The sequence below is a fragment of the Bos grunniens genome, chromosome 19 (assembly GCF_055505025.1).
Source record: "Bos grunniens cultivar Pamir isolate PY7600 chromosome 19, Bosgru_T2T1.0, whole genome shotgun sequence".
Lineage (NCBI taxonomy): Eukaryota > Metazoa > Chordata > Mammalia > Artiodactyla > Bovidae > Bos > Bos grunniens.
The window spans coordinates 37,179,125-37,204,771 of record NC_141183.1 but is presented as its reverse complement, the minus strand read 5'-3'; the positions used below and the strand labels follow the sequence as shown (position 1 = coordinate 37,204,771).

Below are 25,647 nucleotides of genomic sequence, written 5' to 3'. Positions count from 1 at the left end.
ATCTTTTAATTCACTAAAAACACTAAACTAACATTTCCAGTTCTTACTACACATAGAAGTTTTCCTAAGGACTTTAAATCATCTCTAATCTTCAGAATAAACCTGTGCCACATATTATTTTATAGATGAGAAAAAGCTTAGGAAAGGTTAAATACTCTGGCCAATGTCTCATAACTAGAAAGAAACAGAGCTAGAATTCAAACCTAAGACCAATTCTAAAATCTATGTTCTTAGATAAAACTCTATGACTCCCAGGACAAACATAACATGTTGCTCCAATACAACTACATATATGAAACTGTGAGAAAAGGGACATAATGTTTTACTATAACCCAAGATTCTAAAGTGAGACACAAATTCTATAGTCTTTATAAAATGACTATCTTCAATACAATCCTAAAACGTGATAAACACTGCTGGTTGTCCATTAATTTCCACTCTTTTTTCTTTCTTACTAATAAAACCCCAAATTTGATCCAGAAATCAATGGCCCAATTTAAAATCTAGAATTTCTAGATGTCTTGGTAGTTATGTATAAGCAGAAACCTCTATAAACTGAGTGGGGGCAGGGGGGGCAAGGGGGAAATATGCTGAAGATTTCTCGAAAATTTTTGCTTTACTGAGGTGGACTGGAGGAGCAATTATTTTTTCAGCCTCAAAGTAAAATGAAGTTGAAAACGACATGCTAAGGATGAAGAAAGAGAAGAACTGAAGGAGCCTAGGACACTGATGACATCAGGAACCATTGTACCCAGCCCTCGATTACCTACCTATGAACTTCTCCTGTGAGAAAATGAACTCTTATTTGGGCAAGCTGCTATGGTTGGTTGTAACATGAGGTTCAGAGTAATCCCTAGATGACAGCCAAACACTCAGAAACAGTGCTAGTCTTACTTGCCTTTTTATAAAGAGTACTAAGGCAACAATGACACATAACTGCAAAGACAGGGAAAAAAGTAACCACTATTTCACATTTATATTATTAACTAAACTAATTCCAGGAACCCAAAGATTCAGGAGGCAGCTTATTTTATTATCATTTTTTCAGAAATGCAAGAAGTAATTAAGTATGGGACGTCCCAGGTGGCGCTAACAGCTGATAGAGATTAAACCACTACTTTTCCTTTAGATCTGCAGTCACCAGCAAGAAGCTCATAAAACCTATTCTAACTCATAGGCCACTCTACCTCACAGACTAAGTGAAAATTTCACATAAAAATCCAAATTTTTCTTTAAAATGTAAAAATATGGCAACACTGGATGTGATGGAACTATAAATAGTAACTTCACTCTTTGCATGGGAGGTCTCTCCAGTTCAGCACGTTTCCTGTGCCCACACAGCTTCTTTCATTGATATTACTGGCCTGTCTCCTATAAGAAAATCTGTTTTGAAGCCCTGCTTTAAATCTTATAATGAACTACAGTTTTCATTTATAACACACTCATCATAATTCTCCATCATTAAATTTGTTAAAGATACAGATGATATATTCGTTTATGATTTCATTGGCTTCCCTTTTATTTTGAATACGACAGTACATCTTAGAAACAGTAATACATAAAGCCACAAATGAAACTCAGGATATATTTTAAGACCTTCTACAAATGTTCTCAGTCATCAGAATCAGTTATCTTAGAAAATCATAAAATAAAATTGTCTTTATCTTTACCTTTCATAACAGCCTGAAGTGAAGCAACTTCTTCTCTCCACTGTCTCTTCACCTCATCTATAGCTTCTTGCTTGGTATTCTCAGACACCGTGGCAATGGCCTTGATGTTTTCCATCTCTGCTTGGGCTTCCCACAACTGTGTCCGAAGATGTCCCAAATCATCTTGTGCAGCTTGTAAAACTGCATTTTGCCTCTTCAGATCCTCTGGGGCAAAAAAGTAAAAGACTTTCCATTAATGAAAAGTTCACCTTTATCAGGCTGACATTCCAACAAAGAAATAAGGCATTAAGTTTATAATGTTAACATTCCAATGAAGAAATTAAGCATTACATTTTTAAATGTTGACTCAGGAAATGAAATCATTTTAATAATTGAGGTAAGATATAAAGTATGCTGGGTTTCACAAATCAATTAATTATTAACTATGTAACCAAAGAGCAATTAAAGCCATACTTTTAGAGCTAAACTGAGGCTCTTCCACTTACTGGCTCAATAAACTTATTTAAACTCTAGCCTCAATTTCCACATCTACAAAACTGGAATAAAAATAACCACCTCAGAAAGTTGTTGTAATGGTAAAACAATTTACTGAAACACAATTCAAGAAATGGTTGAGGACTTTCCTGGTGGAAAAGAGAAATCAAAGCCAGGGTACATGGCAGTTACTAAGTTAAGGCTTTTTTAAAGTTGGGATAAATTTTCAGCACCCCTTTACTACAATTCCCTTGTGGCTCAGCTGGTAAAGAAACCACCTGCAATGCGGAAGACCTGGGTTCGACCCTTGGATTGGGAAGATTCCCTGGTGAATGGAATGGCTACCCACTCCAGTATTCTGGCCTGGATAATTCCACGGACTGCATATAGTTCATGGAGTCATAAACAGACATGATTGAGCGACTTTCATTTACTACATCTTAAATATAAAGTTGATCTGATGTGCCTACTACACGATTTAAGCCTAAATAGCACAATTGTTTGGAGAAGGCAATGGCACCCCACTCCAGTACTCTTCCCTGGAAAATCCCATGGGTGGAGGAGCCTGGTAGGCTGCAGTCCATGGGGTCGCTAAGAGTTGGACACGACTGAACAACTTCCCTTTCACTTTTCACTTTCATGCATTGGAGAAGGAAATGGCAACCCACTCCAGTGTTCTTGCCTGGAGAATTCCGGGGACGGAGGAGGCTGGTGGGCTGCCGTCTATGGGGTCACACAGAGTCGGACACGACTGAAGTGACTTAGCAGCAGCAGCAGCAGCACAATTGTTTGCCCAAACTGACTTCAAAAAAAGATGAACAACAGTATACATGGGTGTTCTGTTTTCTTACACCAAACTACTTTTTCATCTTTTTAAAGTCCTTGTCTGTATCATGGATAGAAAATGGTGAGTTTTCATCTATAGTTCCCTATTAACAGAGATGTTGAACATCTTTTCATATATTTATTAGTGATGTATTTCCTCTTTGGTGATATCTTTTACCTGTGATTCTGATGAATTTTTCTTCTAATTTGGGATAATATTTTACATACACTGGATATTACTCCTATTTTATCTTACAAAACTTTTCCCAGTCTGCTGCTGTTTGTCTCAACTTTTTTTTTTTTATGTCTTTTGCCATCTAAATGTTATAAAAAATATTTATGCAGAAGACCTTTTCATCTTTGCAAAATCATCAATTGCCTTTACAGAGCACAATAACTACCTCAACCAGTGGAAAAATAATTTAAGATCTAAAACTACCACTAACCTGCTGTGTAACTTTAAGGGAAGCACACGGCCCTCAAGCCAGAATAACAGGAACACTTGTCTGCATAAACGTCTAAGTACTTGAAGAAATCAAATAGATATATCAATTATAGAACTTTTAAATGTTGTAAAGATATTCAACATTATCAAACAACCATAAGAATTGACTAACAATTTGGTAGTTCATGTAACAGGAAAAAAACTAGTCATACTAATTTTAAGTGAAGTCATTTAAGAAATCTGTACTCTCTCAACATCAGTTTTACATTATTTTGTCACCACTATTAAAATATTTTGAAACATTAGCCAGAGGCAGATATAAGAACATTAGCTGCAGAAAGTAACTATCTAAAGTATCTTGAAGGCAAGCTGGATATCTAAGAAACAGTGGTAGGTGTGTGACTGGGAATGACCCAGAAACTTGAGTAAAGACATAAACACGTGAAACCACTGAAGGTGTGTGTATGTGGGTGTGTATATCAATGCTCTCTTCTAAGTGCTATTTCATAAAATGTGAAATAAAAAGCATTACTTCTGGAATAGCTTATTAATTTCTGAGAAATTAATACAATTCTGTCAAGGCTCCAGTTTATATACCTAACACCTCTTCATGCTAATTATCCCCGCTACTTCTGACTTACCGAAAATTACACAGGGCTATTCACTACCAAGTTATCACTCTGAATAGAAAAACTTCAAATAAATACTAAACCTAAATACAAATTTTGGCATGTTTCCTCATAGTTAAAAGCAGTGTAGAAATCCTGGAGGAAGAGTGGATCAAATTTCATTCCTGACTTACTTTGTAAATATTTACATAAGACATAGGTTATTTATTATATATGATATATAATATATACAGTAAGTAGATATGTATGTGTATAATTAAACCAGGAAACAAAGAGAACTTAAAAAAATTTTTGTAACAAAGCATTTCAAATACGGTAGCCAACAGCACAAGTTATTAATGAAGAACAATTTCTTTTGCATATATAATTATGAAGATTTTCAAACAAACTCAAAAGAGTATTGTATTACACCAATCTTCTACATACCTATCACCAATTATCAAGATTTGCCATTTATTTCAACTATCTTTTTTTTAAAGTAAGTCCCAGAAACTGTATTACATCATCTAACACACTACACATGCATCTCTAAAAACATGGGTACTTTCTTATATAAACAGTGTCACTGTCACACCTAACAACTACTTGATATAATCTTATACTCAATCTTAGTGAAATTTCTCCAAATGCCACAAAAATGTCTTTTTGAAAATTTGTTTGGATTAGGACCTAAACAAGACACTTCATTTGATGATACTAATACTTCATAAAAATATTTCATGGAAACAAGCATAAAGAATTCTCTAATGGATACCTATTACTTAGCTTAATAATTTTTTATATTATTGCTCCATCTGCTTCAATTTCTTTTTAACCTTAAGAAATAAAACATACAAATACACTATTCAGAGGTAACAATGATCAGGAATTTGGAGCTATTATTACCATGCATATTTTACACCTTTATGTTGCAGGTTTTTAAACCTTAATGCTCTTGTAACACAGTATTCTACTACAATTACCTCACATCTCTCAGTTTTTGAGACTGCTAATACATGCAACTACCTCATTCACTAATTGCAATACCACAATATGAATAGATCAGCTATCACAGTTCATGGGCATTCAGGTGTGAGCCAGGAATCTACTTTTTCTATACAGATCTTCCCCTTGTTCTAAACCCTTGCCCCAGTCTCCCCAATTTTATAATGCTATGTCATATATCAAATTTCCACATATATGAGGGTCTGATTATGAAGCCTCTATTCTATAAATATGGCCTATTTGTCCATTCTCACACCAATAATAAACTGTTTAATACAGCACTATTCATAACATTTAGCCTACTCTTACATATGCCTAACACTTCCCACAGTAAATAATTTTAAAAGCCCATCACAGTTTTGAATAAAGTGGAGGGACGGACCTGCCTTCCCAGGTATTAAAATGATCATTAAAGCCTTATGTACCAATCATTCAGACCCAGTCACCATACAGCCACAGGCAATCTTGTCCCAACCACCAGTTTGCATTCTACAACTTACTATTCTGAGATAAGTACCAGATATTTTTTTTAACTAATAAACTTTATTTTTAACAGCAATGTTGGGTTCATAGCAAAACTGAGCAGAAAAGTACTGAGTTCCCATAAATGCCTTGCACCCTCAGGTACAACTTCCTGTACTGTTAACATCCCCCACAACAGCAGTACATTTATCACAATCTCTGGACTTACAATGGCACATCCTTGCCAGCTGAAGTCCACAGTTTACATTAGGATACTGTATGATAATATGTAGCCACCACTCTTTATCATACAGAAAAGTTTCACTGGCCTAAAAATCCTCTCTGTATTGCTTAGTCATTTCTCCTATCCTCCTAACCTCTGGCAACCACTTAGCTTTTTTTTTTTTTAACTGTCTCCATAGTTTTGCCTTTTCCAGAAACTCACACACATTGTCATTTCAATTCCTCTATGAATTTTCATAACTTGAGTGCTCATTTCCTTTTCACACTGAATAATATTCCACTGTATCACAGTGTATCGGCTCATCTACTGAAGGACATTTGGGGGCTTCCACGTTTGGGCAATTATGAATAAAGTTGCTATAAACATCTCTGTGCTGGTTTTTCATGGATGTACATTTTCAATTCATTTAGGTAAATACCAAGGAGCAAAACAGCTGAATCATATGCTAAGAGTATGTTTAGTTTTATAAGAAACTGCCAAACTGTCTTCCAAAGTGGCTGCACCATTCTGCATTCCCATCAGCAATGAATCAAAGTTCCTGTGGCTCTACCTCAGTAGCTTTGGGTGTTGTGTTTTATATTTGAGCCATTTTAACAGGTGTGCAGTGATAGCTCATTGCTTTAATATATGCATAGACTTCTGCAACCATAACCACAATCAGCTTTGGAACATTTTAATCACCCCATAAAGAAATCCAGTACTCTTTATCACTTCCCCAATCCTCCAACTCTGCAGTTCCAGGCAACCACTAATCTACATTCTATCCCTCAGTTCAGTTGCTCAGTCATGTCTGACTCTTTGCAACCCCATGGACTGCAGCACGCCAGGCTTCCCTGCCTATCACCAACTCCCGGAGCTTGCTCAAACTCATGTCCATCAAGTCAGTGATGCCATCCAACCATCTCATCCTCTGTTGTCCCCTTCTCCTCCTGCCTTCAATCATGCCCCGCATCAGGGTCTTTCCCAGTGATTCTTCGCATGAGGTGGCCAAAGTATTGGAGTTTCAGCTTCAGTCCTTCCAAAAATATTCAGGACTGATCTCCTTTAGGATGGACTGGTTGGATCTCCTTGCAGTCCAAGGGACTCTCAAGAGTCTTCTCCAACACCACAGTTCAAAAGCATCAATTCTTCGGCGCTCAGCTTTCTTTATAGTCCAACTCTCACATCCATACATGACTACTGGAAAAACCAGAGCTTTGACTAGATGGACCTTTGCTGGTAACGTCATGTCTCTGTTTTTTAATATGCTGTCTAGGTTGGTCACAGCTTTTCTTCCAAGGAGCAAGCGTCTTTTAATTTCATGGCTGTAGTCACCATGTGATTTTGGAGTGATTTTAGAGCCCAAGAAAATAAAGTTTGTCAGTGTTTCCATTGTTTCCCCACCTATTTGCCATGAATTGATGGAACCGGATGCCATGATCTTCATTTTTTGAATGCTGTTTTAAGCCAGCTTTTTCACTCTCCTCTTTCACTTTCATCCAGAGGCTCTTTAGTTTCTTTTCACTTTCTTTCTATCCCTATCACCTATTCTGAACATTTCATATAAGTGGAACCATACATACTTGTGATTAGCTTCTGTCACTTAGCATAATTTTTTTAAAGTTCATCTACGTTGTAATCTAAGTACTTCATTTTTTTTTTATGGAGGAAAACAAAAACTATTTGTTAATTCACATATTAATTGGTGGATATCTGGGTTGTTTCTGACTTTTTGACTACTATGAATAATGCTGCTATGGAAATTCACATAGAAGTTTATGTATGGCTATGTTTTCCCTTCTCTTGTATAAACCTAGGAGTGGAATTGTTGGTTCAAATGGTAACTCTTATGTTTAACCATTTGAGAAAGTGAAAGACTATTTTACAGTTACTAGACCATTTAACATTCCTGTGGCTCAGATGGTAAAGAAATCACCTGCAATGCAGGAGACTTGGGTTCGATCCCTGGGTTGGGAAGATCCCCTGGAGAAGGAAATGGCAACCCACTCCAGCATTCTTGCCTGGGAAATCCCATGGACAGAGGGGCCTGGCAGGCTATTGTCCATGGGCTCACAAAACAGGTGGACATGACTTAGTGACTAAACAACAACAAAGATAACTATCTACGGGGTTTTGTGATGCCCTTTATCACGTGGAAGTTTCCTTCTACTACTAGTCTGGAATTTTTATTCAACACCACAAAAGGGTGTTGAACTATGTCAAATGCTTTAGAGAAGATCATATTTTGTTTTTTATCCTAATAAAGTGGTACATTACATTAACTGATTCTCAGGTGCTGAACCAACTTTATACTGTTAAGATAAATACTGTTTAGTCATGCATGGAATTTTTTAAAATTTACTTATTTTTTAATTGAAGGATAATTGCTTTACAGAATTTTTATGTTTTCTGTCAAATCTCAACAAGAATCAGCCATAAGTATACATATATCCCCTTCCTCTTGAACCTCCCTTCCTTCTCCTGCCCCATCCCACCCCTCTAGGTTGATACAGAGTCTCTGTTTTTAATTTCCTGAGACATACAGCAAATTCCCATTGGCTGTCTATTTTACATATGGTAATATAAGTTTCCATGCATTTCCATACATCTCACCCTCTCCTCCCCTCTCCCCATGTCCATTAGTCTGTTCTCTATGTCTGTTTCTCTATTGCTGCCCTGTGTAATTCTTTTTATGTGCAGCTGAATTTGGCTTGCTAGTATTTTGCTGAGGATTTACGCAGCTATATTGGGATACTGGTCTGTAGTTTCTTGGTTTTGCTTTCTTCTTGTGATGTCCATATTGTTTTGATATCAGGATAATACTAGCCTCTCAAAATGAGTATGCAAGTGCTTCTGTCTACTATGCATGCTCAGTTGCTTCCGTTGTGTCTGACTCTGTGACCACATAAAACTGTAGCCCTCCAGGCTCTTCTGTCCACAGGATTCTCCAGCAAGAAAACTGCAGTGGGTTGCCATTTCCTTCTCCAGGGGATCTTCCCGACCCAGGGATCAAACCCGTATGTCTTATGTCTCCTGCATTGGCAGGCGAGTTCTTTACCTCTAGTGCCACCTGGGAAGCCCCTCTTCTACTATAATATCACTTCATGGCAAATAGATGGGGAAACAATGACAGACTTTATTTTTGGGGGGCTCCAAAGTCACTGCAGATGGTGGCTACAGCCACGAAATTAAAAGACGCTTGCTCCTGCTCCTTGAAAGGAAAGCTATGACAAACCTAGACAGCATATTAAAAAGCAGAAACATTACTTTGCCTTGTACTTTTTAAAATTTCTGTAAGGTCAGTAGTAATGGACCTGGTATTCATTTACTGGTCAATCTAGCTAAAGATTTATCAAGTTGTTGGTCTTTCCAAAGAAAGCATTAACAGTTTCACCGATTTTCTATTCTCTATTTCACTGATTTTTACTCTAATCCTCATTAATTCCTTCTTTCTACTTGCTTTAGGCTTCATTAACACTTCTTCCAGTGTTACAAAGTGAAAGATTACAGATTTGAAATATTTAATCTTTAATACAAGCATTTATAGTTACATAACACAAACTGGAATCAAGGTTTCCAGGAGAAATATCAATAACCTCAGATATGCAGATGATACCACCCTTACGGCAGAAAGTGAAGAGGAACTCAAAAGCCTCTTGATGAAAGTGAAAGTGGAGAGTGAAAAAGTTGGCTTAAAGCTCAACATTCAGAAAACGAAGATCATAGCATCCAGTCCCACCACTTCATGGGAAATAGATAGGGAAACAGTGGAAACAGCGTCAGACTACTTTTCTGGGCTCCAAAATCACTACAGATGGTGACTGCAGCCATGAAATTAAAAGACGCTTACTCCTTGGAAGGAAAGTTATGACCAACCTAGATAGCATATTCAAAAGCAGAGACATTACTTTGCCAACAAAGGTCCGTCTAGTCAAGGCTATGGTTTTTCCTGTGGTCATGTATGGATGTGAGAGTTGGACTATGAAGAAGGCTGAGCACCAAAGAATTGATGCTTTTGAACTGTGGTGTTGGAGAAGACTCTTGAGAGTCCCTTGGACTGCAAGGAGATCCAACCAGTCCATTCTGAAGGAGATCAGCCCTGGGATTTCTTTGGAAGGAATGATGCTGAAGCTGACACTCCAATACTTTGGCCACCTCATGCGAAGAGTTGACTCATTGGAAAAGACTCTGATGCTGGGAGGGATTGGGGGCAAGAGGAGAAGGGGTCGACAGAGGATGAGATGGCTGGATGGCATCGCTGACTCGATGGACGTGAGTCTCAGTGAACTCCGGGAGTTGGTGATGGACAGGGAGGCCTGGCGTGCTGTGATTCATGGGGTCGCAAAGAGTTGGACACGACTGAGCGACTGATCTGATCTGATCTGATGTCTAAGGACTGATGCAGCTGCATTTCATAAGGATTGGCATGGCATGTCTAGAATTCCATTTATCTTGAAGTATTTTCTAATTTTCTTTGTGTTTTCTTCTTTCAGTTATTGATAACTCAGGAATATATCACCAAATTTCCACATATTTGTGAGTTTCCCAAATTTCATTCCATTGTGATCAGAGAGCAAACACTGTATTATCAATCCTTTTATACTTAATCCTCTATTTCCTTGTTGATCTCGTTATTATTCTACTCATTAATGAAAGTGGAGTACTAAAAAAATATAATCTTACTGTAAAACTGTATTTTTCTCCTTTCATTTCTGTCAGCTTGTTTCCTGTATTGTGGGATTCTGTAGGTAGATGTGTATATAACTATTTTGTCTTCCTGATGGATTGGCCCTTATATGTGGAATCTAAAATATGAAACAAATCAACTTATTTACACAACAGACTCACACATACAAAACAAATGTATAGTTACTAAAGGGGACAGGTGCTGGGGTAGGGATAAATTAGGAGTTTCGGATTAGCAGATACAAACCACTATACATAAAATAAACAACAAGGTCCTACTGTATAACACTGGGAATTATATTCAATATCCTATAATAAACCAAAATGGAAAGTATCATGAAAAAGAATATACATGTATAACTGAATCACTTTGTTGTATACCAAAAACACAACCCTGTAAATCAACTATACTTGAGTTAATCTTTTTTAATTTTTAAAAATATAGTGCTACTATGAACACTCTTCTCCTGGAAATCTTGATTCCAGCTTGTGCTTCTTCCAGTTCAGCATTTCTCATGATGTACTCTGCATATAAGTTAAATAAGCAGGGTGACAATATAGAGCCGTGACGTACTCCTTTTCCTATTTGGAACCAGTCTGTTGTTCCATGTCCAGTTCTAACTGTTGCTTCCTGACCTGCATACAAATTTCTCAAGAGGCAGGTCAGGTGGTCTGGTATTCCCATCTCTTTCAGAATTTTCCACAGTTTATTGTAATCCATACAGTCAAAGGCGTTGGCATAGTCAATAAAGCAGAAATAGATGTTTTTCTGGAATTCTCTTGCTTTTTCGATGATCCAGCAGATGTTGGCAATTTGGTCTCTGGTTCCTCTGCCTTTTCTAAAACCAGCTTGAACATCTCCAAGCCTGGCTTGGAGAATTTTGAGCATTACTTTACTAGCGTATGAGGTGAGTGCAATTGTGCGGTAGTTTAAGCATTCTTTGGCATTGCCTTTCTTTGGGATTGGAATAAAAACTGACCTTTTCCAGTCCTGTGGCCACTACTGAGTTTTCCAAATGTGCTGGCATATTGAGTGCAGCACTTTCACAGCATCATCTTTCAGCATTTGGAATAGCTCAACTGGAATCCCATCACCTCCACTAGCTTTGTTCATAGTGATGCTTTCTAAGGCCCACTTGACTTCACATTCCAGGATGTCTGGCTCTAGGTCAGTGATCACACCATTGTGATTATCTGGGTCATGAAGATCTTTTTTGTACAGTTCTGTGTATTCTTGCCACCTCTTCTTAACCTCTTCTGCTTCTGTTAGGTCCATACCATTTCTGTCCTTTATCGAGCCCATCTTTGCATGAAATGTTCCTTTGGTATCTCTGATTTTCTTGAAGAGATCTCTAGTCTTTCCCATTCTGTTGTTTTCTTCTATTTATTTGCATTGATCGCTGAAGAAGGCTTTCTTATCTTTTCTTGCTATTCTTTGGAACTCTGCATTCAGATGCTTATATCTTTCCTTTTCTCCTTTGCTTTTCACTTCTCTTCTTTTCACAGCTATTTGTAAGGCCTCCCCAGACAGCCATTTTGCTTTTTTGCATTTCTTTTCCATGGGGATGGTCTTGATCCCTGTCTCCTGTACAATGTCACGAACCTCATCAGGCACTCTATCAGATCTAGGCCCTTAAATCTATTTCTCACTTCCACTGTATAATTATAAGGGATTTGATTTAGGTCATACCTGAATGGTCTAGTGGTTTTCCCTACTTTCTTCAATTTCAGTCTGAATTTGGCAATAAGGAGTTCGTGGTCTGAGCCACAGTCAGCTCCTGGTCTTGTTTTTGTTGACTGTATAGAGCTTCTCCATCTTTGGCTGCAAAGAATATAATCAATCTGATTTCGGTGTTGACCATCTGGCGATGTCCATGTGTAGAATCTTCTCTTGTATTGTTGGAAGAGGGTGTTTGCTATGACCAGTGCATTTTCTTTTAAAACTCTGTTAGTCTTTGCCCTGCTTCATTCCGTATTCCAAGGCCAAATTTGCTTGTTACTCCAGGTGTTTCTTGACTTCCTACTTTTGCATTCCAGTCCCCTATGATGAAAAGGACATCTTTTTTGGGTATTAGTTCTAAAAGGTCTTGTAGGTCTTCATAGAATCGTTCAACTTCAGCTTCTTCAGCATTACTGGTTGGGGCATAGACTTGGATTACTGTGATATTGAATGGTTTGCCTTGGAACTGAACAGAGATCATTCTGTCGTTTTTGAGATTGCATCCAAGTACTGTATTTCGAACTCTTTTGTTGACCATGATGGCTACTCCATTTCTTCTGAGGGATTCCTGCCTGCAGTAGTAGATATAATGGTCATATGAGTTAAATTCACCATTCCAGTCCATTTCAGTTCGCTGGTTCCTAGAATGTCAACATTCACTCTTGCCATCTTTTGTTTGACCACTTCCAATTTGCCTTGATTCATGGACCTGACATTCCAGGTTCCTATGCAATATTGCTCTTTACAGCATCGGACCTTGCTTCTATCACCAGTCACATCCACAATTGGATATTGTTTTTGCTTTGGCTCCATCCCTTCATTCTTTCTGGAGTTATTTCTCCACTGATCTCCAGTAGTATATTGGGCACCTACTGACCTGGGGAGTTCCTCTTTCAGTATCCTATCATTTTGCCTTTTCATACTGTTCATGGGGTTCTGAAGGCAAGAATACTGAAGTAGTTTGCCCTTCCCTTCTCCAGTGGACCACAATCTGTCAGACCTCTCCACCATGACCTACCAGTTAGACTGGTTCCAAATAGGAAGAGGAGTACGTCAAGGCTGTATATTGTCACCCTGCTTATTTAACTTATATGCAGAGTACATCATGAGAAATGCTGGACTGGAAGAAACACAAGCTGGAATCAAGATTGCCGGGAGAAATATCAATAACCTCAGATATGCAGATGATACCACCCTTATGGCAGAAAGTGAAGAGGAACTCAAAAGCCTCTTGATGAAGGTGAAAGAGGAGAGTGAAAAAGTTGGCTTAAAACTCAACATTCAGAAAACGAAGATCATGGCATCCAGTCCCATCACTTCATGGGAAATAAATGGGGAAACAGTGGAAACAGTGTCAGACTGTGTTTTTTTGGGCTCCAAAATCACTACAGATGGTGACTGCAGCCATGAAATTAAAAGACGCTTACTCCTTGGAAGGAAAGTTATGACCAACCTAGACAGCACATTCAAAAGCAGAGACATTACTTTGCCAACAAAGGTTCGTCTAGTCAAGGCTATGGTTTTTCCTGTGGTCATGTATGGATGTGAGAGTTGGACTGTGAAGAAAGCTGAGCGCCAAAGAATTGATGCTTTTGAACTGTGGTGTTGGAGAAGACTCTTGAGAGTCCCTTGGACTGCAAGGAGATCCAACCAGTCCATTCTGAAGGAGATCAGCTCTGGGATTTCTTTGGAAGGAATGATGCTAAAGCTGAAACTCCAGTACTTTGGCCACCTCATGCGAAGAGTTGACTCACTGGAAAAGACTCTGATGCTGGGAGGGATTGGGGGCAGGAGGAAAAGGGGATGACAGAGGATGAGATGGCTGGATGGCATCGCTGACTAGATGGACGTGAGTCTGAGTGAACTCCGGGAGTTGGTGATGGACAGGAAGGCCTGGTGTGCTGCGATTCATGGGGTCGCAAAGAGTCAGACACAACTGAGCGACTGAATTGAACTGATGAACAGTCTTCGGAGAAGGCAATGGCACCCCATTCCAGTACTCTTGCCTGGAAAATCCCATGGACGGAGGAGCCTGGTAGGCTGCAGTCCGTGGGGTTGCGAAGAGTCGGACACAACTGAGCGACTTCACTTTCACTTTTCACTTTCATGCACTGGAGAAGGAAATGGCAACCCACTCCAGTGTTCTTGCCTGGAGAATCCCAGGGACGGGGGAGCCTGGTGGGCTGCCACCTATGGTGTCACACAGAGTCGGACACGACTGAAGCGACTTAGCAGCAGCAGCAGCAGCATGAACACTCTTATCTTTTCAAAGTACATCCAAAACATGTGCTTTTGATTTTATTGAGCTTAACTCAACTTCACTTTCCATTTCTGTTGCTTTATTTCTTGTATTTTCTTTGAGTTCACTCTTTTTCTAGCTTTTGAAGTTGAACATTTAGATCACTTAGTTTCACTTTCTTACATCTTCACATCTTTTAATAAACTAATTTTAATAAATGTTTTTAAAGTTATAAGCTTACTTGCAAAGTACTGTTTTAGCTGCATCCCACAAGTATCTTCACTGTATTATAAGTAGTTTACAGTCTTCATTACGATTTCCTCTTTAACTTATGAACAATAAGAATGCATTCTTAGTTTCCAAACTTTTAAAAAAAATTTACATTGTTTAAAATTTTTCTAACTGCATTAGGTAAGAAAACATGATAAGTAGCTTGACATTTAAAATATGTAAAGTATTCCTTTGAGATATACATAATTTTTTAAGTGCTCCTTATGACCCACACGTATGGCAGAAAGCCAAGAACTAAAGAGCCTCTTGATAAAAGTGAATGAGGAGAGTGAAAAAGTTGGCTTAAAACTCAACATTCAGAAAACTAAGATCATGACATCTGGTTCCATCACTTCATGGCAAATATATGGGGAAACAGTGGAAACAGGGACAGACTTTAGTTTTGGGGGCTCCAAAATCCCTGCAGATGGTGATTGCAGCCATGAAATTAAAAGAGCTTGCTCCTTGGGAGAAAAGTTATGACCAACCTAGACAGCATATTAAAAAGCAGAGACATTACTTTGCCAGCAAAGGTCCGTCTAGTCAAAGCTCTGGTTTTTCCAGCAGTCATGTATGGATGTGAGAGTTGGACTATAAGGAAAGCTGAGCTCCGAAGAATTGATGCTTTTGAACTGTGGTGTTGGAGAAGACACTTAAGAGCCCCTCGGACTGCAAGGAGACCCAACTGGTCCATCCTAAAGAAAATCAGTCCTGAATATTCATTGGAAGGACTGATGCTGAAGCTGAAGCTCCAATACTTTGGCCACCTGATGCAAAGAACTGACTCATTGGAAAACACCCTGATGCTGGGAAAGATTGAAGGTGGGAGGAGAAGGGGACGACAGAGGATGAGATGGTTGGATGGCATCACCGACTCGATGGACATGAGTTTCAGTAAACTCTGGGAACTGGTGATGGACAGGGAGGCCTGGCGTGCTGCAGTCCATGGAGTCGCAAAGAGTCGGACACGACTGAGCAACTGAACCGATGAATATAAAAGACTGTATTTTTTGGTTTCCTGGGTACATCATTGTTAGCTTTTTAAAATTTCATTGCTCAAAATTGTTATATCTTTAAAGTATAAATTTACTGTTATTTACCCTACTTGGTACTCCATACTTATGTTGAAGACACACTTCTGTTTCTTAATGCTTGAAAAATTCCAGTCATTATCTCCTCAAATATTCTTTACTACTCCCTCTATTCTCTTCTCCTGGAATTCTTTTTATGTATCTTCCTAAACCAAGCTTTTAACTATTGCTCTGGTTAGTTGGCATCAGAGCTTTATATAAGTAATGACCATGTACAAAATCAATTTTGAACACCACTAGAAAACTTCACTGTCTTCTGGTGATTAACATGAGCTCCATTTCTACTATTCTCCTTCAAATTGAGAACTCTATGGCCTTTTGTTTGATTCCTTGTGTAACAGGCTCTTACTCATTGCTCAAAACTGAGGATTTCCAACACACAAACACTGTTGCAGTGCCAAGCTTTGTACTGAAACTGGTTAAAGGAGAAACCTAAATCAGAAACTGTCTTTAGAAAGTTCAATCCCTTTTTCAATCTCAGCAGAAAAGTAACAGAATTTTTAAGTATTTATAACATTCCCAGTTGATGTCATCTGGGAAAAGAATGGGTGTTAAGGCAGGAAAAGGCAGTAAGGGGAGCCAAGAAGTAATACCCTCTGTTAGTTCTTCTCAGTACTATTTGCACTTCTATTTCAGCCACTCTCCAAATAAATGAAAGCACAGCTATTACAACACCAAAGCAAAAGCTATTCTAATTGGGAAAAATACCAATATTTGGACTTCTGGGGTTATTGTGACCTGATCTGCTGAAAGATACAACATACAAAGACTACTGAACACAACCAAACCATGACTTATACTGTTACCCCCAGTGAAAATCATAGAAGACTAGATTTATACTTCATGCAATAAGATGAGCTGCTGCTTTACAGGACATCTTTGAATTTGTTTAGGCAAATAGCCAAGCCATCCATAAACTAAACAACCTTTACCTTTTACACACTGTGCAATTTCTTTAGAAATGACACTAAAAACTGTCAAAAAGGATCATAAAAACTCTCAAAGAGAAATTCATAAAAAGTTAACTCATCTATTCTCTATGGCCAGTTTAAGTTCACGGAGAACTTCAGATAGTAAAGATACAAATGTATACATACAGATTATTTACTGGGTCTAGATGTATTCAAAGCAATTTTAACATACCAGGTATGTTTTTGAACCAACCCACATTCAGAGCTGCTTCGATATAAAACTGCAATTGATCATGTATTTCAGAAATGAGTTTCTTAGTCATTTTCATTTCTTCAGAATTTTATAGAAAAGACAATTTTATAATTTCAGAAAAGATAAGGAAAACTATACTTTCTTGAAGATAAAAACCATATCTCATTCATCCCAACCTCGACAGTGTCTTGCAGACTACCACCATGCCTAGACAGGAACACTAGCTTTCCCATCTCCTTGTCAGCCTATGAAGAAAAAAAATTAACAGGGAACAGCCAGCCCTCCTGCAACCCATGAGAAAACCATGCAATCCCACACTGCAGTGAGTAAACCTTTCCAAGGCAAGGGCTGAATTCTGTGAGCCCTAGCAACCTTCCATCCTATAGAACAGTGACTTTCAAACTGTTTTAACCATAATTCACAGCAAAAAATGTATTTTATCACACAACTCTATACATACATGTGTATATGTAACTAAAACAGAAAATTTTGTTCAATTATACTTACTTAACCTTACCAGGTAAATAATGTACTCTGTTATTTTCCATTGTATTTCTTTTCAAAAAACTGCTGGTAACAACCCATTCAATTCTGCTTTCCATCAAAGAGCTACAACCTAGTCTGAATAACACCACTCCAGGACAGTGGTTTTCACAGTGAGTTACATGTGCCTGAGTGGGTACGCAAAGATCCTCCAAGGGATTCAGAGCCACATGGTGTTTTAACGGAATCAAATTCTAGATCCTCAACTTCCATAAAAATCTTTCCTAAAATAGAGACGTGTTTATGTGTAGATTCTCTCTGCACCTCTCTTTTCTTAATACCCTTCTCCCTACATAACAAATGAAAGGCTTTCACCTATCCTGAGTTTTACTATGGTTCACTGCCTTGTTGTGTAAAAACTCCACCGTGATATAAAACCAGAGGAATAATTTAAAAATATCAATGTCAGTAACAAAGTGAATGACTAGTAACTGGGTAACAAATCTTTTGGCAGGTCACACAGATGGCGCTAGTGGTAAAAGACCCCACTTGCCAATGCAGGAGACATGAGACATGGGTTCAGTCCTTGGGATAGGAAGATCCTGGGGAGGAGGGCATGGCAACCCACTCCAGTATTCATGCCTGGAGCATCCCATGGACAGAGGAGCCTGGTGGGCTACAGTCCGTGGGGTCACAGAGTTAGACATGACTGAAGCAACTTAGCACGCATGCATGCATGGACTGCAAAGTCTATTTCAACAAAACTGAAAGAAGACCTATCTGAGTTGTCAATCTATAAAATAAAATTGAAGCTAGAGCACTGGGTGATTGAACACATAATTCAGAAAGAGTTAAGAGAATAAAATAACAATCACTATTTAAAAAAAGAAAAACTTCTATTTCCATCTACTTATTTATGAGACCAGGGGCTTAACTTACATCTATTTTTGTTTTGTTTTAAGGCCGTGCTGCTCAGCTTGTGGGATCTCAGTTCCCTGTCCAGGGATTGCACACGGGCCACAGCAGTTAAACCCCGAATCCTAACCACTAAGCCACCAGGGAATTTCCAACTTATATCTAGTTAAAAAAAAGAAAGAAAAGAAAAAAACTGAAACGTATCTTTTTCTAGACATTAATAATATTCACTAGAGCTTAATGACTTAATTGGGCAGGAGAACCAATATATCTCTTAAGACCTGCATTTCCAGTAATTCTTACACCTTATCATACTATTTTTTAAGTGTATACAATATTTATGATATAATCACTTGCATACTTTAAATTACAGCAATACTGCAATACAAAAGAAATTTATGTGCTTATTGCAGAGCAATCAGACCAATTTTTCTAATGGCTTTCAAGCACAAAATATTACTGTAGGCTAGTGGTTCTCAAAAGTGTGGTCCCTGAACCAACAACATCAGCATTACCTTGTTAACTTTCTAGAAATCCAAAGTCTAGGATCCCACAGATCTAGTGAATCAGAAACTCTAGGGGTGGGGCCCAGCAATCGTCCTTTAAATAAACACTAGAGGTAAAATTCTGATGCACACTCAAATTTGTGTTCTAAAAAATCACTTTTTAGAATAAAATTCCAAGGAAGATGTTAAAACTAACACAAGGAGGGGGGAAAATGTAAAATTCCTGCTGAAGAATTTATTCACATTTTTTTTAATTCAATGGATCGGTGATGGATATTATCATAAATCACTATGATTGACTATACTGAATATGTCTAAAGCATGATTTTTTTATTTAAATTGTCAGAATTAACAGTACAATAGAATTGACATACTTTAAATCTTTTTAAATTTAAAATTAAAATTTTTTTAAGGAACAAGGGGTGTATGTAAACATTTTACAGAGTAGATAAATGTTGAAGGATCACCAGTCTAGAGTAATGGTTCTCAAACTGTAGCCCTTGGACTGGCAGTAATGCAATCCCCTACAAGTTTATTAGAAACACAAATTCTCAGGCTCCAGCCCAACATACTGTGTTCCAACAAGTTTTCCGGGTGATTTTTATCCACTTTAGAGTCTAAAAGCTGCTGGTCTATACTAGAGCATCTATTCCCAAAATTTGATATGCATCTGAATTAACTGGAGAACGCCTTAAAACATCAATTGCTATAGACTCTAATTCCAAAGTGTCAGATTCAGAAGTCTGGGGTAGCTTCCAAAATTTTTCATTTCTAACAAGTTCCCCAGGAGATTATTAATGTGATGCTGCTATTTCACAATCATATTCTGAGAATCACTCACTGGTCTAGAGGGCTCTAGAAACCATATCTATACCTTCCTATGTCAATATCCAAAATGTAAACCATTCCCATCATCCTTCAGAGTAGGGTTCCCTCATGATATGCTCTCATACATTTGCCTTATACACTTTGTTCATTTGCCTTATACACTTTGCTTTTTGGGGGACTCAGCAGAGTCCGGCAGGGACATGGAATCAAAGCCACTGCAAGGTGTCATCTCTTAGAGCGTTGTGGGTCAGGAAGATCCCCTGGAGAAGGGAGAAGCTACCTACTCCAGTATTCTTGGGCTTCTCTGGTGGCTCAGACAGGAAGGAATCCGCCTACAATGCAAGAGACCTGGGTTCAGTCCCTGGGTTGGGAAGATCCACTGGAAGAGGGCATGGCAACCCACTCCAATATTCTTGCCCAGAGAATCCCACAAACAGAGGAGCCTTGCGGGCTACAGTCCATGGGGTCACAAAGAGTCGGACACAACTGAGCGACTAAGTGCACTATTAATCTTTTTTCTTCAGTAGAATTAAACTTCTGTGAGTACAAGAGCCACACGAACCTTGCCCCTTCTGTATACCCAGCACCAAGGCACAATGCCTACCTAATAGTAGGTATTAAACATATTAATAGATAATTAACATTTGTTGAATAAATTACATGAAATGTCAGTTTTAATATAACACAGCTAAGGCTATTATTAGAATGCCAACTGTCCTGATTTACCTGGGGCTATCTCCCAAGTGCTAAGAGGACTGAAAGTCCTGTGTCCCAGGACTATCTAGCCTACCATATTAAATATCATTAATGTCAAAAGACAAAGAAATATCTAAATAATGCATTATTCAACTTGTTTTACAATTTCATTCTTAACCCTAACCTCTAAATAGACTTCTATTATACAATGCAACTAGAAATAAAATCAAGATTTATTCAGTGATTAAAATTAACATTGTATATACTACCAAGAAACTGGACAAAAAATTTTAAGACCATTTTAGTACAGGGGTTGGGGGAGACTTATAAACTTACCCTCTTTAGCCAAATATAACTCTTTAAATTTTGCTCTCTTTTGATTAAATTCTTGCTCAAGCTGTTGCTTTGCACGTAAAAATTCTGCATTAATTTTTTCCAATTCTGCCACCCGCTGCTGAAGAGAAACTGAAAAGAAAAATACTAGTTAACAAGTAATAATTTTTATTTATAATTTAAGTTACAAGAATTGATTAGTAATGCAGCTGCATATTTCTATAAAGAAACAAGTGGTCAAGCTTCTCCCAAAGAGCCAATATATTCCCGGAAATTCTAATTTTTCAAAAAAGACACTTCTACTCAACTTAATTCACACGTTGTGAATGAATCCTGTAAGCTGAAACAGTACATACATGGAGAATCACATAAAGCATATTTCCCAAAAGAAAGCTTCAAAGTTCCTTTGTATAACTAAGTACGTCCATCCACTTATGGATCTGTTAAATATTGGATTATTTGGGCTGTTTATCCCACAAACAAATCCACTGCCAATCTTGCTAGTTCCTGTCTCTCTCATGTGTTATAAGCAAAATCTAAAGGGCACTCTGATTAGGACAGCTATTCTAGACTGAACCACTCTCCCACTTTCAAAATGGCTCATTATACTGAAATCATAATGAAAAAACCTTTCATATAGAAAGGATACAGAACTGTAAATTCTGTATGAACTCTCCATTACTGGGAGATTATCCGGTTTTTAGATTGATTATGGTATGGCAGGGACTGGGACCCATTTTTACTTGAGGAGCTCTATAATTTGGCCACAGCTGATTATATAAACACCTATCCTGACCAAACCCTGAGAGTATTTTGGTTCAACCAAGGAGAGGGAAATCTAAACTCTTGGCGGAATCCTTCACCGCAACAGCAACCCAGCCACAAAGCTATGACCCTAATTGCTCCAGGGGATGCTTATCGACAGTAACTGCTGCTACTACTGCTAAGTCACTTCAGTCATGTCCAACTCTGTGCGACCCCACAGATGGCAGCGCACCAGGCTCCTCTGTCCCTGGGATTCTCCAGGCAAGAATACTGGAGCAGGTTGCCATTTCCTTCTCCAATGCATGTATGCATGTTAAGTCGCTTCAGTCGTGTCCGACTCCGTGCAACCCCATGGACAGCAGCCGACCAGGCTCCTCTGTCCAAGGGATTCTCCAAGCAAGAATACTGGAGTGGGTTGCCATTTCCTTCTGCAATGTATGAATGCATGTTAAGTCACTTCAGTCGTGTCCGATTCTGTGCGACCCCATGGACAGCAGCTCACCAGGCTCCTCTGTCCACGGGATTCTCCAAGCAAGAATACTGGAGTGGGTTGCCATTTCCTTCTCCCAGAAAGGGAGATAATACTACGTGTTATCAGTAGTAACACGTCTACCTAATTACCTAGGTCAGCAGAGGTCTCGGATCCCTACAACCAGATAATAATTTACTAAAATTTTAACCATGATCTGATATTATCTCTGAAGGCCCTCAGTTCAGGTCATTTGCTCAGTCGTGTCAGACTCTTTTCGACCCCATGAATCGCAGCACACCAGGCCTCCCTGTCCATCACCAACTCCCGGAGTTCACTCAGACTCATGTCCATCCAGTCAGTGATGCCATCCAGCCATCTCATCCTCTGTCGTCCCCTTTTCCTCCTGCCCCCAATCCCTCCCAGCATCAGAGTCTTTTCCAGTGAGTCAACTCTTCGCATGAGGTGGCCAAAGTACTGGAGTTTCAGCTTTAGCATCATTCCTTCCAAAGAAATCCCAGGGCTGATCTCCTTCAGAATGGACTGGTTGGATCTCCTTGCAGTCCAAGGGACTCTCAAGAGTCTTCTCCAACACCACAGTTCAAAAGCATCAATTCTTCAGCGCTCAGCCTTCTTCACAGTCCAACTCTCACATCCATACACGACCAGTGGAAAAACCATAGCCTTGACTAGATGGATCTTTGTTGGCAAAGTAATGTCTCTGCTTTTGAATATGCTATCTAGGTTGGTCATAACTTTCCTTCCAAGGAGTAAGCGTCTTTGAATTTCATGGCTGCAGTCACCATCTGCAGTGATTTTGGAGCCCCAAAAAATAAAGTCTGACACTGTTTCCACTGTTTCCCCATCTATTTCCCATGAAGTGATGGGACCAGATAATACTCCTCTAAACCTATTACTCAATTAAATTGAGCTTATAATTTTATAGCACCCAGAAAAAAAAGACTGGAAAAAATGCAATGATCTGTCTACAAGATATAGGATTACAGCTAATCAATTTCTTCCATGTGCTTCTCAAAGTTCTCTACAACTCCTTCAATACTAAATAATTAAAACCAGTATTTATTTGCTCCCACGACATCTTCAGTCAAGCCTCACTACAGATCTAACAGCATCAAAGCAATCCATGGCAAAAAGAGAAAATGATAGCTGCTTTGAGTTCCCTGTCATTAAAGGTAAGGAGTTATTTTGAGGAGCAAGCATCTAGGATCTTTTTATCAAAGCAAAGAATGACATCTGATCATCTGAACACGTGTTAACCCTCAGAGAAAAAGAGGAATGGAGAATCCACTGGAAGGGGGAAATGTGTAGTTATTTCATATTTACTTTTGAAATCATGAAGAAAGTAAGTTCTCTGTACTATTTACTTGTCTTGGTATTTTTAATTGTCCAGATTCCAATTGTTAAATAAATTAAGCAAATTTTCCACTTCACGTTTTAGTTACAGGTAGCTACTCATTAAAACATGAGTTAGGGAAAAGCAATGAGAAATAAAGAAAGATGATCCTTCTGTTCTTACTTGCCACTAAAAACTACACTCCCACCCACTACTACCTTCCACTAAAGTGCACAGACACACACAAAATGTCCATACTTTCAACATTATATTTAGAAACTGAAGCTAATAAATCAATAAAAACTAAAATACAGCCTTTAAAATTACAGCCAAGAAAGATTAAGTGTGTTTCCAATACTCCCCACCCTGTCCTGGCTCTGACCTACAGTTGAGGCACAGTCCACACCCACAGATCTGGCTGCCTCTCCCCACAACTGAGGACAAATTTCAATTCCAGCAGTCGTGATCCCCTTGAGGATATACCAAGTAACTAACTCTCTTATTCTTTTTCATAAAAAAATTTTTAATCCTCCCCCAAATTTTTTTAAATCCACCTCAACTATTTCCAACATACTACTGTTCTACAACACATAAAAAAGCCCAAACAACTGCTTTTTATAAGAATGCCTCTACAGCTTCATCTGGAAAAATCAATTCACCTTGCATAAAATGGCAAGAAAGTTTAAAAACAGGCATCTCTTAAATCATAATGCATGAGCAACCAACCACAAATCAAACTGAAAATAGATCTCATCACACAAAATATTTTTTTTAACATGGCGACTAGCAGTTCACAATAACAATAGTTCATGTAAAAACCACTTAGCCCGGCATATAAGAAAAAATGGGTAAATGTTAGCTATAAACTAGTAAGATTTAATGATATTAAGTGAATAAGGAAAAACAGCAGAGTGATCAACTGGCTTTGACAAAAGACCAGAAGTCACTTCTAGCCTCATGATTCTGACTCAGTTCCACGCTTAGACTTCCAGCTCATATCATTCCCTACTACCATGTATCATCCTAGCAACATGCCACCATTAATGCCAACTTCAACAACACTAAGCCTGCTGTAACTCACAGCTGAGAGCTACTGGCATATCAGACTCTGTTAAACATTCCAAACATTCTGTACACTGCTACCTTCTTTTGAGTAATAAAATAAAGGGGGCGCACTATGTTATGCAATGACTTCTTTTAATGCTTGATATGCAAAGAGAAAAATTATTACATCATTTATTCAAAGTGTCTGCACTGGTGGTATAGTGATGAGCATAGCTGCCTGCCAAAAGTGTCTGAATTAAGCAACAATACAAAAAGAAAAGAATAATATGGCAAATAAATGAAGGAAAGGTGCAATAATTGTTAGGTATATCTCCTTCCCTAATTTTGACATGAATGTGAAAATATGTAATAATTTAGAAATATTTTAAAGCCTCAAGCTGGGTCCTACTATTACACTCTAACGTATACTAAACTTGATGAGACATTATCAATGGGGGGGGGGAAACAATCTAGGTTAAACGTTACTACAATCAGAATTTTTTTTGTTTAAAAACATTTAAGATCCAGGAAAACACCTATTTCAAGCAAAAAAAAAATTTATAACTCCAGTGGAACAAAAGAATCTGAACAGTTCCTGAAACTCAGAAGTCTTAATTTGTATATCATTGACTTTGCTAAGTCACTTCAGTCGTGTCCGACTCTGTGCAACCCCATAGACGGCAGCCCACCAGGCTCCCCCGTCCCTGGGATTCTCCAGGCAAGAACACTGGAGTGGGTTGCCATTTCCTTCTCCAATGCATAAAACTGAAAAGTGAAAGTGAGGTCACTCAGTCATGTCCGACCCTCAGCGACTCCATGGACTGCAGCCTACCAAGCTCCTCCATCCATGGGATTTTCCAGGCAAGAGTACTGGAGTGGGGTGCCATTGCCTTCTCCGATCACTGACTTTAAAGTGAAACTATTAAGTATTGTAGGTATGTACATCCATCCAATGGAATAATATTAAGTCAGAAAAATTATATTAAAAGACACAAAATTATATTGATATATAACATAATACAATCTATGGATATATATATATGTGTATGTGTGTGCGTGTGTGTGTGTGTGGGTGTTGCTGCTGCTAAGTCGCTTCAGTTGTGTCCGACTCTGTGCAACCCCATAGACGGCAGCCCACCAGGCTTCCCTGTCCCTGGGATTCTCCAGGCAAGAACACTGGAGTGGGTTGCCATTTCCTTCTCCAATGCATGAAAGTGAAAAGTCAAAGTGAAGTTGCTCAGTCGTGTCCGACTCTTAGCAACCCCATGGACTGCACCCCGCCAGGCTCCCCTGACTCTGGGATTCTCCAGGCAAGAACACTGGAGTGGGTTGCCATTTCCTTCTCCAATGCATGAAAGTGAAAAGTGAAAGT

At 38.6% G+C, this 25,647-nt stretch overlaps 1 protein-coding gene across 10 annotated transcripts in view; it reads right to left on the bottom strand.

The window, feature by feature from the left end:
• RABEP1 (rabaptin, RAB GTPase binding effector protein 1) overlaps window positions 1-25,647 on the bottom strand; it is a 99,501-nt gene that overhangs the window by 48,893 nt on the left and 24,961 nt on the right. For 6 of the 10 annotated variants that reach the window (XM_086359482.1, XM_086359487.1, XM_086359485.1 and 3 more), the window contains 2 exons: window positions 20,647-20,775; window positions 1,671-1,874 (listed from right to left, as the gene is read on the bottom strand). In XM_086359482.1, coding sequence (XP_086215608.1) covers window positions 1,671-1,874; window positions 20,647-20,775 — 333 coding nt within the window. The remainder of the gene's footprint in view (window positions 1-1,670; window positions 1,875-20,646; window positions 20,776-25,647) is intronic. The other 4 variants (XM_086359484.1, XM_086359483.1, XM_086359491.1 and 1 more) reach the window with 1 other exon arrangement.